This window comes from Zalophus californianus, chromosome 7 (assembly GCF_009762305.2).
Source record: "Zalophus californianus isolate mZalCal1 chromosome 7, mZalCal1.pri.v2, whole genome shotgun sequence".
Taxonomy (NCBI): Eukaryota; Metazoa; Chordata; class Mammalia; order Carnivora; family Otariidae; genus Zalophus; species Zalophus californianus.
In genome coordinates, this window is record NC_045601.1 from 136471028 (window position 1) to 136485570 (window position 14543).

Genomic DNA, 14543 nt, shown 5'->3' on the forward strand with positions numbered 1-14543 from the left:
TGCTTCTCCCTCTCCCACTCCCCCTGCTTGTGTTCCCTCTCTTGCTGTGTCTCTGCCAAATAAATAAATAAATAAAATCTTTAAAAACAAAAGTTTTACCTAAAAGACCACCCTATTTCCATGATTATCTTATTATCAAATACATCATACCGTTATATCAATTTTTTAAATACCTACTTTATAATATCAACTCTGAAAATCAAACCAGCAGTTTGATTCAAAAGCCTTACTTTTGAATCTATTTCCAATGTAAAAGACTTATTTAACACACTTCATTATAGTAAATAACCAACTACCAGATGTTAGAATTTTTAAAAACTGATAGGGAAAATAGAAATCTGATTATGCACAGAACTGGGTAGACTATAAAGAGATAAGGGACTTTGTCTATCAAATAGACTTGGAGAGATACCTCCCTGCCCAGCAATTTTTTTTTTTTAAGAGTTCTGAAGTACCAAAGGATACATCAGCCACTAAATGGAAAAGTGAGAAAGAATGAAGAAACTAGAAAAGGGGAAAAGCTCCTCTGATGCTATTACTAAAGAAGGTCTACATTTTCAGGAGTTCTTGAGAGAAAATGTTTCAGGTCTTTATGGGAATGAGGCAAATCAGCTTCCTATATGGACCTGAAGAAGAACCACTTAACCCTGACGGGGCACCTGGGTGGCTCAATCGTTAAGCGTCTGCCTTCGGCTTAGGTCATGATCCTAGGGTCCTGGGATCGAGCCCCGCATTGGGCTCCCTTGCTCCTCGGGAAGCCTGCTTGTCCCTCTCCCACTCCCCCTGCTTGTGTTCCCTCTCTCGCTGTCTGCCAAATAAATAAATAAAAATAAAAAAAAAAATTGACTGGGAAAGAGACATACACGGAGTAAAGGTCTACTACGGTGTGAATATTTAAGTCCTACTTTACCAGATTAACTTCTCTAACTTTCAGAGGCTTCAGTGGTAAGCAAAACTGCCACCATTATAACTTGATGTCAGTTTTCCACAGAAAACCTTCTCTGATCCTCCAAGTCTGGGACAGGCACCCCCTGTACTTCCTACACGATGGCAATCTGTCAAGCAGGATGGTAAGCAGTCTGTCCATCAGCTCCACTAGAGCATCACCTCTGTGAGGACAGGCACGGTTCTGTACAGCGCACAGATCAGCTGTTTTAATTTATCTACAACTGCAATAAAAAAAAAAAATTTATCCACAACTGCACTGCTCAATTTCTTATGCCCACAAAGGAATATTCTGTGACAAATTGCTAAAAAGGACTTCAGCAAATCTAGAATTCAAAAATAAGTAATACATTTTCTTGGTGTAATAGTTTCACCTTAAGAAAATATCATTTTGTTGCCACAATAATAGCCCTTCCTCCAAAAAACAACTTGTGAAACCTATCCAAGAGTGCGGGAAAATGGAACCATCCCTCTGGAATGACAAATTAACACAAAGCCAACTAAATGAAGAAAAGCAGAAAGGTAGCCAAAGAAAGCAAAATTAATGAAGGGCTTAGGAAAATCAACAAAACAAATGGGGCATTAACATTTTTAAAATACTCCTTATAACCCTAAAGCAAAGTCTACACTAGGTAATCATAAATAATGAAGTTAATTTTAAGGGTTAAGAGTGAATCTTTAAATGTGGACTAGTTAAACTGAGTCTTTTCTTTCTTTCCAAGAACTAAGGGTTCTTCGTTTGCCAAAACATGGCAAAAAAAAAAAAAAAGTCAAAAATGCCACTGATATTTACAATAAATAATCTGGGGACCAGAAGTAAATCCAATTCAACACTAAATACATATTAAGCACATTCAATGTGTAAGACACTGCGACTATATTAACTTTTCAAATTACTTTTAACCAGCCAAGGATTAATGAAAGAGGGTAGAGGAGGGACAAGGCTCTTCCACAATTCTAACTCAGAACTCATTAAGAAAAAAAAAAAAAAAGACATTATTTCTTGTGTATCTCTTCACCAATTTGTAATTTCAGAATTATGAGACATCTCTCCTACATGGCCAACTCCTTACCATGAGTATATGGTCTTCCCTCTCCTTGTATAAGGCTATTTCTATTAGTTTTTAGTTTTCTTGACTTCTGTTCAACTCGCTTTTCTCCACATTATCCTCTATTAAATAGTAGCATTCAGATTATAAAATCTCCTTTCTCAAATAACTTCACTGGATCTCTAACTATAAATATCAAATATAACCTGTCTTCAGTTCTTTTTTTAAAGATTTAATGTGAGAGAGAGAGAGGGAGAGAGCGCGCGCGAGCAGGAGCCAGACAGCACAGGTCAGAGAGGGGGCAGAGGGAGAGGGAGAAGGAGGCTCCCCGCTAAGCAGGGAGGCTAGATCCCAGGACCCTGGGATCATGACCTGAGCTGAAGGCAGACGCTTAACCGACTGAGCCACCCAGGCACCCCAATTTATCTTCCATTTTGATTTCTATCTGCTCTTTTGGCTGCCTTTATGTTGAGACCTGTCACTTCCTTTTCTTCCAGGGTTCTGTGCACACTCCCCACAGAACTCCTCTCGTAACCCCCTGAACTCCTCTCGTTACCCACTGAACTCCCATGTCACTAGGTTCTCCTTTCCAAACTTTTCTGAAAGTCTTACTTCATAGTTTCCCTAATCAGTTTTCCCCCTTGCTCCCTCCAAACCCAAATGAAGAGTAAGGGCTAAGAACCCAAGACTTCACATGAGACTTAAAAAATATCTAATTATAAAAACATCTTAAATGCGGGCGCCTGGGTGGCTCAGTCGGTTAAACGACTGCCTTCGGCTCAGGTCATGGTCCCGGAGTCCCGGGATCGAGTCCCACATCGGGCTCCCTGCTTGCCGGGAAGTCTGCTTCTCCCTCTGACCCTCTTCCCTCTCGTGCTCTCTATCTCTCATTCTCTCTCTCTCTCAAATAAATAAATAAAAAATCTTAAAAAAAAAAAAAAAAACATCTTAAATGCTCAAGAGTAAAAATCTAGATGCCATCATAATCTTTCAGTTATTGCTAGTTTTAGAATATATCTACTCTAACATTAATTTTAACAATCATCTGTATTATAACTTTAACACACAACTATTTCCATGAGTGAAAAAAGTAATGAAGTATACAAATTCTAACATGGTTATATTGAATCTGGTTTCAATAATCTGAATTTAACTTCCAAATTTAAGCTACTCTGTCATATTTTACCACCTACAGACAGTCATTCAGCAGCCAAGGTTCCCCTATCCACAGTCCAAATCCTGCTAGCCACTTAAAATCCATACTTTTCATTTATCTGCTCAACCTCAAGAGATGAAGCCAAAAAAAACATGAGCATAAAAACTGTGCTGGCTAAAAAGATTTTAAACTACAACTGGCCACAAATTTCAACCTCCTTCAAAACTCTGTCCTAATGCAGTAAGGAGAAACATGACCTGGCTTAGTCTCTTATTTTTAGTTATCCATATTATAGAGCTGGTATTAATAGATAATTAAAAGTAATCTAACAAGGACAATAAAAGGAACCCCTAAATCCTTTCAAACTAGCCATAGGAGACCAAATAAAGCCCAAAGCAGTAATCTACTAAAAGTTACCTATAAGATATTGTCACGGGGCGCGTGGGTGGCTCAGTCATTAAGCGTCTGCCTTCAGCTCAGGTCATGATCCCAGGGTCCTGGGATCGAGCCCCACATCGGGCTCTCTGCTCAGCGGGAAGTCTGCTTCTCCCTCTCCCACTCCCCCTGCTTATGTTCCCTCTCTCGCTGTCTCTCTCTCTCTCTCTCTGTCAAATAAATAAATAAATAAATCTTAAAAAAAAAGGTTGTATTTAGGGCACCTGGGTGGCTCAGTTGGTTAAGCAACTGCCTTCGGCTCAGGTTGTGATCCTGGGGTCCTGGGATTGAGCCCCGCATCGGGCTCCCTGCTCAGTGGGGAGACTGCTTCTCCCTCTCCCTGCCACTCCCCACTGCTTGTGCTCTCTCTCTCAAATAAATAAAATCTTTAAAAACAAACAAAAGGTTGTATTTAATCGCAACAGTTTCAAATGAGTCCTTACTATACATATGCCAGGTCCTCTTATAAGAGATTTACTCATCTCATTTAACCCTCACAACAATTTCCATTTTACAGACGCATAAATTAAGCAGAGAGAATTTAAGTAACTTCTCTAAGTCCTGGCAGAACAGGATTCAAACCTGGATGCTCTAATTCCATTATAGTACATTTTTTCCCTACCAACTATTCCCAGTTCTGTTTCCACTGATAGTATTTAACATCTAAAATAAAGCAAATGGGGCACCTGGGTGGCTCAGGCGTTGAGTACCTGACTCTCGGTTCCGGCTCAGGTCCTGATCTCAGGGTCATGAGAGCAAGCCACAAGTTGGGCTCCGTGCACAACGCAGAATCTGCTTGAGATTCTCTCTCCCTCTCCCTCTGCCCCTCCCGCTCGTGCTCACTTGCTCTCTAAAATAAATAAATAATAAATAAATCTTTAAAAAATAATAAGATAAAATAAAGCAAATAAAGATAAAAGTAAAGGCAGAACCACTTAGTGACTTCTGGAATGACTTAGGTATTCCATGTCTAAATTATCATTCCATTACAAAACTGAGAATACTTTTTCCCCCATCAGATCCCAAGTGGGACATAATGGAAGAAAGTATCATATAGAAACTACCGAACAAAAAAATCCCAAACTATCATATAAATCAGGGTTGGGCAAACCATGGTCTGTGGGCCAGATTCAGCCCTCAGCCTGTTTTTATACAAGCCTCAGGCTAAGAATGATTTTTACATTTTTTAAAGGGTTGTAAAAACAAAACAACGAACTTGCGGCAACAAAGCCTAAAATATTTACTATCTGGCCCTTTACAAAAAAAAGTTTGCAGACTCCTAATCTAAGCTACTCAATAAAGAGGTTCCCTCCTTTTTCTAAAATAGCTAAATGCAAAAACCGACTTGGTGTAAGACAAACTACATCCAGGCAGATAAAATGAGTGGATTCCCTCAGCTCCAAACCAGAAGACAAAAACCCCTTAAACACACCCCCCAAAGAAAGGACAAAAACAAGTAATTCCCTCTCACCAGGAGGTGGCAGTAGACTCTTTCCCAGGCAAGGTTTTGGTTTCCCCAGCAAGGTTTTGGTTTCCCCACGGGCTCAAGTTTTTTGTGGTGACTATTAAGAAAAGCTTAATAGCCAGAGCTGACTTCCTGGGCCTGACAATCTGCACAAGAAATGGGAAAGGAAACTGAAGGGGTGACAAAAACCGCATCTTTGGTGACCTGTTCATTCCCAACTAGAAAAATGATACCATTTCCTAAAGGCATCTGGGCTGAGTTAGAAGGCAAGTGAAAATGATCGACTTACATTATTCAGGGCTGCTCTTCATTTTTGCTTCTACAATTCTTTAAGTTACTACCCTTCAGTTAGTTGAGTAAGACAATGGATTTCTGTTTCCAAACTTCAAGAAAGATGGCATTTTAAAGATGAGAAGTTAAAAGGAAAAAATGTAATCTTTAGATGTATCTCAGCAGAGCTAAACCAGAAGTCAAAACAGGAAATTACAAGTCAGTAGAACACACGCAAAAGTTGCAGGTACTGCATGACTGCACAAGCTAATTGGCCTGACAGGCAATGGCAAACATCCATGAACTAACAGGGCCAGACCTCTCATTCTTATTCCAACCCTCTACTACACAGCAAAAAACTTCATTTTTGCCCAGAAACCCATGGACACTTAATCAAGTAACATTAGTGTAAAACATGCCATGTCATGAAGCTCCTTGCTATTCATGATGACTCAGCAGCTGCTACAAAACATAGAGGTGACAAACCTAAGACAGTAGACAGCAAGCAGGTAGTCTTTTAAGTCCACAAAAGTTCCAGCAAGGACTAAAGACAGTTTTTATTTTAAGGTTTTAAAGACTGAACATTTTTTTGGTATACTCCTGGATACTTTGGTAGTTTCTGCTAACATTAAGTAACACTGGCAGGGTTGATCAAGAAACCCCAAACATCTTTAATCACAATCCAAAAGCTAAAATGTATTTTCTTCTTCAGTTAAATGGCTAGGACAGAAAGCTAAAAGTATTCTAGATGGGGAGAAATGATAAATTATCAAACTCTAAAGCAAAACTAAACAGCCTAAAATCATATCAGCTCTAAGACAACTGGGATCATAGGTATTATGATGTTAAGGCATCATCTCCCCAAAATTAGATTTTTATGTAAGTACATTTAAAAATAAGCTGTGATTGTAACTTTTGCCACCTGGAATATATTAGCTCCTTTCCAATCTCTGTCCAGACCATACAATATATGTATTTAAAACATTTCGCTTTTTATATAGTAACTTTCCTTTAAGAAGATCTAAGAAAGCACTCAAAGACATTTATTCTTCAGGAGAAACAGAAAGCATGTGTGTCTAACTTCCATTCTACAAAAGGATTAGGTTAAATGGCCAGGCGTGTGACCTGAATTCTAATCTTAAATTTGCCTCTAAGTACCCCCTGGTTCCTCACAAAGAAATCTGAAAACCAATCATTTTCTGTATATATCTGGAGGAAAACGTAATGTCAAGACTTCTAACCATTAGCAGAGAGCTACTTAATATTGTAAATCACCACTTTTACCATTAAAGAAAAATTTCCCCCAAATTTCTACTTTAAAAGTTTTTTTTAATGATACAATTTAACACCATCACCAAACATGTTATTCAAAAACCATCACCATCCAGAATAAAGCAATCTAGGAATTCTACCTTTAACAGGATGCAACAAGTTATCAGACCTTTTTGCTATACTTTTGTTTTTTAACAAGTTTAAGACACAGACTTCCTGCACCTTTGTCTGATAAGTTTTGTAAGTGACTTTTATTAAAATAAATTTTTAACAGTTTCCTATTCAATTCCCATAGCAAACAAGTAAGAGGTTTTTAAAAATCGGATTTTCTCAAAATCAAATGTCTCATTTACAATTAGGATAAACTCGTTTTCATAATTTCAAACACCCATGAGTGCACAAGGTGGTTAATGATAAGACCGCCAACATTCCTGGGTGTCAAAAGTACCTAAACTTCTAGAATACACCCCGTAATATTAAAATATTTCGTGCATGAGATCAGGACTGGAGTCCCGGTCAACTGTGCATAATAGCCAATTCTAGCCTCCAAAATAAAATGGGGTGGGGGGGAGGATAGAAGGAAAGAGGGAAGAGCCTCGCAGCGGAGAAAAGACGTAAGGGGTGGAGAGGGACTTTCAAAATGCCCCAGGGCCTAGGTAACTATAACCCGGTTATGGGTGGGGGGGGCGGAATCTAAGCAGATGCTCTCAGATCGAAGGACACCGGCAGGGGAGACGCGAAATTAATAAGATGAAACAAAGTTATTCCACTTTCTGTGTAACAGCGCCCCATCCTCACCCCCGGTGCCTCGGAAGCAGACTGCCGGGGGACAGCCCCCTCCCCACACAAACTGAAACGCGGGAGACTAGAAAACAGCAAGCATACGAACCTCCAGCCACATCTTCTTTCTCCCTCGAGAGAACGTGAGTAATACGCTCAAACCCCCCAGTCCCCGCCAAAAACGAAAGAAATGCGCGCATCGTAGGCCTAGAATTTCCGTTCCCGCCCTACGCCCGTCTGGGGAAGCCCCTGTCCCAGAAGGCTGGGGGGGAGGCGGCCCGAACCACACGTGTGTGCCGCAAAGACGGGCCTGTCTCAGCCCACTTCCCGTCGCCACCCCAGCGGCCTGAGATCCCGCCGCCTGGCTCGGGCCTTTCCGCAGGCCCTACCGTCCGCTCCACGTGGGGCGCCAGGGCCCCTCACCGCCTGTTCCCACCCGCTGAGTTCCCGACCCGCTGAGACACCACCACATCGGGGTCCCGTACCTGGTGCTGTTGTCGCCCCTGCTGGTAAGGCTTAATTGGCCCCTGGTGGCAACGCCGCGTCCGGATCTTGCCGCCACCGCCCCCTCCTATTCCTCCGGCTCCCGAGGCCATGGCGGAGCCTCCGCTGCTTCCCGCTTCGGGGCGGGTAAGGGGGCGGGAGAGGCAGAGGTGGCGGCCTTAGAGCCCCCCCCGCCCGGCCCCAGCCCAAAAGTCCGCCTTCGCTGCCCACACACCGGAGCACAGGCACACCAGGAGCCGCGAGGTTTCGAGCAGGAGTGGAGAGAAAATGCGCGCTGGCAGCAGGGAAGGCGGTGGCGGCGAGAGAGGCCGAGGAGCTGGCTCCGGTCCGGCAGCCTCCCGCGGACCCCCGCCTCTGTGTATGTCACGGTCTCTATGGAGATCCCCCGCAGAGGACAGAGAGAGCCTCTCCAGGCGCTGCTTAGGCCTAACTCGATCGCCGGCTGATGGGGATTCTTCCGTCGCCCTAGCTGTAGCTGCCGCAGTTGAAGCCGCCGGCGCCGCCCGCCTACCCCTCCCCTCTGCGCACAGCGCCCGCCCCGCCGTCGTCGTCGTCGTCGTCCCTGCAGTCGCCGCCGCTATTGCGCCTATTGCCGCTGCTAAGGCCGCCGCCGCGGTCGCGAGCCAGAACGCCGTCACTCGTCAGCGCCCGACGCGCTTGCATCATCACGCTGCGACCGAATGATAGGCCAAGAGCAAGGGAGGGCCGGTCAAGCCCGCGCTCTCGGCCGCGCGGCACGCTGGGAAGAGTAGTTCAGCGGAAGAACCCGAGTTCTCGGAAAGGAGGACGCGGAAGGAGATCCGCGGATCCGCGCAGAGGCACAAAGCCCGGAGCTCCATTCTTTTTACTGCACTTAGCCGTAAACTTAGACTTTGAAAGAGGCGTTCAACGTAAAAACAGTAACCTCCTTTCCTTCTACTTTCCCATCGGTTGGTAAAGCGGGCAGACAGTAAAATCAAAAACAGGAGCTAATATGGAGCAATTTTTTTTTAAAGGTTGAAAAACAACGTCCGAGATCTTTAAGCCTAAAGATGAATTAGAAAATGAGTTTCATTAATGTCCCATTAACATGTAAGGGCTTTGCTATCAAACAGGAGGGCTGGAATGCTGGCTCCATCATTCTCTAGCTTGACCTTGGATAAGTCAAAACTTTCTGAGCTTTGGCTTCTTCCTCTCTAAAATGGGAACCCCAAAATCCACGGTATAGAGCTGTTGTGATCATTTCTGTAGAGTACTTAGTACCTGTCCTGGTATACAAGAAATGCAATAAATGGTTAAAATTATTACCCACGCAGTCAGCTCACATTAGAGGTAAGTGGTAGGTTACCGGTCATAAAAGTATACATATATTTGCTCCGAATAGAAAGCATTATATTTAGGAAAGTAAGTAAGCTAGGATCAAAGGCTGAACCCACAAAGAATAGAGATTGTAGGAATTGACCGTTAGAAAGGGTTTGGTGGTCACATGGTCCAGCCCTTCCATTCAACTGATAGGACTGGGGTTCAGAGAATTCAGGTGGCACCTTCAAGCCCAGCAGTCAAAGCCACGACTGTAACTCAATGTTTAAGAGTTGAAACAAGTGCACAAATTAGTAGGGGGAAAAAATCTGCTGAAAAAACAACAACAAAGAAAAAACACACAGGGTTAGTGTTCCATTTGAGACAATTGATTTTAAAGCTTAATAATAGCTTTGGACTCAGACTTAATTTCAAATCTATCACTTACTAGCTGTGTAGCCTTGGGGAAGTTACTGATCCTCTTTCTAAGCTTCAGTTTCCTCATCTGCAAATAGAATGAACATTTACCTCAACAGGGTGGTGGTTCTGATGAAAGCATTAATGTATATATAACTTGTAATAACTGCTTAGAGAGAAAGCATGTAATATCCAGCTATCAGATACGAATTAACTCTTTAAGACATTCATACCATCTTCACCACCAAACTGTGCAATTCAAATCACTCTAATAATCATGTAAGTCAGATTGTGAAACCAAACTTCCAGTACCTTGGATTTTGTAGTACCTTTCAGCACCTAAGGAAACGTGCTGTATCAGGCATAAGTTTATAGAGCAAATGGCTTTCAGTGGTACCTCTGACAATAATCACCAAGACTATAAAAAGTTGCTAAATATGACAGACAAAGTTAATTTACTTCCTCTTCTGTTTCCTGATCCTCCTCCCTCCATGCCCGGGCTCCACCAGTAACTACCCCCTAGACCCCTCAGGTATACATAACTCTTTCCCCTGAAGCACCTCAACCTTTTTAAATACAATTGTTTCTCTTTCACAGTTCTTAGCTAGGTATTTGCTAATAAGCTAACTCATGGGGAAGATCTGTATCTGAATCTTTTTTTTTTTAAGATTTTATTTATTTATTTACTTATTTGACAGAGAGAGACAGAGCAAGAGAGGGAACCCAAGCAGGGGGAGTGGGAGAGGGAAAAGCAGGCTTCCCGCTGAGCAGGGAGCCCGATGCGGGGCTCCACCCCAGAACCCTGGGATCATGACCTGAGCCAAAGGCAGACGCTTAATGACTGAGCCACCCAGGCACCCCTGTACCTGAATCTTTCATCCGGCTGCATACATAGAAGATGAAACTGTAGCCCTACCTCATTTTCCCTTTTCACCCTACCAGATTCAGAATTTCCAGCACAGGAGAGTGAACTGGCTGGGACTCAAAAATCATCCCTTTCTTGGTGGTTTGTTATTTGATGTGTGTGTGGGACAGCCTTCATATCCAAGCTTTGAAAAGGACATGCAAAAGAGCTGGGCCAAACTAAGACAAACTTCAGAATAGAAAACTGGTAGGAATTGGGGCGCCTGGGTGGCTCAGTCAGTTAAGCATCTGCATTCAGCTCAGGTCATGATCCCAGGGTCCTGGGACTGAGCCCCACATTGGGCTCCCTGCTCAGCGAGGAGTCTGCTTCTCCCGCTGCCACTCTCTCACTCTGTCTCTCAAAAAAAAAAAAAAAAAAAAATCTTGGGGCAGCTGGGTGGCTCAGTTGGTTAAGTGACTGCATTCGGCTCAGGTCATGATCCTGGAGTCCCGGGATTGAGTCCCGCATCGGGCTCCCTGCTCAGCAGGGAGTCTTCTTCTCCCTCTGAACCTCCCCCCCTCATGCTCTCTCTCTCTATCTCATTCTCTCTCTCAAATAAATAAATAAAATCTTTTAAAAAAATCTTAAAAGAAAATTGGTAGGAATTGAGGAAGTATGGAAAAATCCACCTCCCCTTTAGCCTTGATCTCAATTATTTACCCCATTTTATAGTTATTTCTTTGAAGTAAAACAGTATTTAAGGGAAGAATAATACATTATTCCCACATTCCACATTCATGTTACTGCGTTATTGGAAATGTTACCAGGCTTAACAGCAGAGAAGAAATAAAAGGCAAGAAGAAATTCACATTCAAAACTTCCTACAGCCTAATTTTACCCTGAAATAGTATCAGCCTCACTGTGGGATGAAGTAACTTCTTGTGCATAGTTTGGGATTCAAAAATAACATTGTTTCTATGCTGAAATTCAGTTTGGAGTTATAAATCACCAAACTTAAGAGTTCCTCATACATTTTTGGTACAGGACTCATTCTTCAGTTAGGAATTACTAGTAATAGAATGGATTTTAATAAAGCTATTCTGATTATAAAATTTAAACAATCTGCCCGCATTCGAACATACAAATGAACATTTCTCTAACAGATACTATATATAAATTGGAAAAAAGTATCAAATGACATGGAACAGTAATAGGGATTCTTGAAATCATTCCAGCCATAGTAGGAATTAACACGAAGGGAATAATTATTATTTAGTACTTATAATTAGTCAATTCCTATAGATGATCATTTTAATCCCTAAAAAACCAGTAAGATTCTGTAGTTCACAGAATTGGATGATATCACTCATAAGTTTTGTGTTATGAACTAGCTATCTTTTTTATTCATTCTTTTCCTTATTATTAATTTCTATTCCCATCAATCTTTAGACCTCTGAGAAGTGATCTTAAGTTTTGGGTTGTTTCAATGAGTGTATTTTAATAGAAACTCATTTCTCCCCTACTAGGTTTTAAACTCCATGAAGACAAGGATTTTTTTTTTCTCACTTCCATATCCTGAACACATAGAACAGTGTTGATACGTAGCAGTCACTGTGTATAATACTACAGCTAATCACTACCAATGTCGACTTTCTATTTTATTGTAATAAATTATATACTGATGAATACAGCTAAACTGCTTTATATAATCCTTCTGAGTTTGTACATATTTGTTTTCTATACTACATAACAAATTATTTCTCAAATTAATTTATTTATTCAATGATAAAGCATTCAACAGCATCATGAACAAATCCCTATGATAATGTTATAGAGGGATTCTCGTGTAATCCTAACAATCCTTAGAGGAACTTTTACAAATAAGGAAACTGGGCACTGAGGGAATAAAAAATATTTTTTTAATTATTTTTAACATAATGGCAGAGTCAATATTTGAATGATTTCTCCTCCTGCTAACTCCAAAGCCCATGCTTTTGCGCTCACTCTGTCATTTTTTAGCCAGTTTAGAAACCTATCTACCACTTAAAACTTTTTTCTTTGAAAAGATGATTTTCCACTTTAATGGAGACTAGCATACCTTAGAAACCTCTCTCTCTCTCCGATGGCCTCTACACTGACTAAAATGTTTAGATACTCGTTCTGTCTTACTGCATAGTGAGAATGGACATTTGCCAACTTTATGGTACGACAGCACTGGAAAGACCAGACTCAAATATCTGGCTTAGGATCACATGGGAATGCAAGGACCCTTCTCGTGGCGTGGGGACATGAGGATATGCAGTAGGATGGGAGTGAAGAATAGATCAGCTGGGCCATTTGGGTGGAAGGGACATCCTACATTAGGCTTCCAAATTCAGAGAGAAGCCACATTAGCAAGATCAACAGAATTCAAAGTATATCATAAAAAAAGAATACGTGAAGGATAAGGAGAAAAACTAACAGCTATTTATATTCAGACCAAGTAGCAGAACCTCAGACAAAACACAGGAATTCCTTCCCAATAACCAAGTTTTCAACAAAGATTAGCCCAACTTCACTTTTCTTAAACCTGGACCCAGTTTTTTCAACCAAAATGGTTGGTTAAATTGGGAGAGATCTCAATCTATGAAAAGCCTGTTATAAATAGGGCCCCTGCCTCGCCCCCCAAAAAAACTTTTTTATCTTCCCCCCATACAATATGGTAACTGTCTGACAACTATGAAAGAGCACAGGGAGAGGCTGCTCACCCTGCTCTACAAGATAAAAACTATCCACTCATTTCAAATGAAATACAATTTAGTCTAAGGCCAATCTGGATTGAAAAACAGCCTTTATATATTCTTCAAAAGGTAGTCAGTTCTGGCCAAGGGAGTATTTAGAGATGAGAATTATAAGAAGTTAGAAAATTATGTTTATTTTATCTTAACATAAAATGAAGTATCCACTGTAATGTCTATTGAAGCAAATTATTATTTTTTTGAGAGTAGTTTTGGGTAGATCTCTATGATCTTCACACATTTTCATGTGCTAATTATTACCAAGCATTTCATTATATAGAAAAATAAAGTGAAATTCATTTCTTTTTTTTAATTCATTATACACTTCAGTCTCAACTGGAGAAAATCCAAAGTGGGGTTGGGATTCTAGAAAGTTACTGGGTTTTTGTCTGTTTGTATTTGAAGGAAGAGGGGCCATAACATTGGGAAGATATTTAAAGATGCACCTCATTATGCTCTCATTAACTTACTGTGTTCTCTGTCTTTGGGGAATAAAGTAATACTTAAGACTAAATGAACTAACTAATATCAAATTTTGATTAACTACATATATCACTTAATTCTAACATGCCATATAAGATTTTTTCCTCTTCCTACTTACATCAATGTATACTAGCCTTTGGCATATACGTGTTTACATATATTCTATTATAGTTTAAGGCATATTTTAAACTTAACAATTCTAAATAGAAATCCAGTTCTATTGGATTCAATAATAACCAAATTCAGGAAGACCAGTTCCATCCTAACAAGATAGTTAATGAATTAGCTAGGATTAAACATTTTTGGCTAATATTCAAATATACACTAGTATAAGTATAAACAATTGAGACCAAGGCTAAAGGGAGATGTGGATAGTTATAAATCATTTATAAACATAATCTAAATATTAAAAAACATTTACTGAGGACCTACTATCTGGTGGTTTCTAGTATATGTCAATGTACCAAACAGTAAAACAACCTCTGTTCACATGGGGCATTACACTTTATCATTTTGAGTTCTCTTAAAGTTTACTGCATTATGGTCTATTAGCCCCTAGAACATGACCCTAATAACTCACCCTCAAAATTCTACATTCTAGATTCTAAACACATGCTACTAGATTCATCCTATACAATAAATCTACTGGCTTGATTTCATTTTTAAAAATATAATTAACCAGTTACATTAAAAAACTGAACTCATCATTAAGGTTGCCAGCTATGTACAACTATAATGTTTGCAAAACTCAATTTGCTTGCACTAAGCTTTTTCATTTTTTCTTTCTTTTTTTCTTAAAGCATTTGTAGAGAATGCTTGAATTTATCAGACTTCAATTCATTATGATGTTTCTTTTCAAGAGCATTCT

At 40.6% G+C, this 14543-nt stretch overlaps 1 protein-coding gene across 5 annotated transcripts in view; it reads right to left on the reverse strand.

Annotated features, from left to right (window-relative positions):
* Positions 1-10801, reverse strand: part of NUP153 (nucleoporin 153) — a 77308-nt gene extending 66507 nt beyond the window's left edge. The window contains exons 1-4 of one of the 5 annotated variants that reach the window (XM_027601135.2): positions 7482-7549; positions 5340-5508; positions 5057-5196; positions 4296-4435 (exon numbers count right to left, since the gene is read on the reverse strand). Coding sequence is in view for 2 of the 5 variants with exons in the window: in XM_027601133.2 (XP_027456934.2) it covers positions 7858-7968 (111 nt within the window). In the remaining 3 variants the exon portion in view is untranslated. Of the gene's footprint in view, positions 1-4295; positions 4436-5056; positions 5197-5339; positions 5509-7481; positions 7617-7857 lie in introns of those variants that run through there. The other 4 variants (XM_027601136.2, XM_027601137.2, XM_027601133.2 and 1 more) reach the window with 4 other exon arrangements.
* Positions 10802-14543: the final 3742 nt, after the last annotated feature.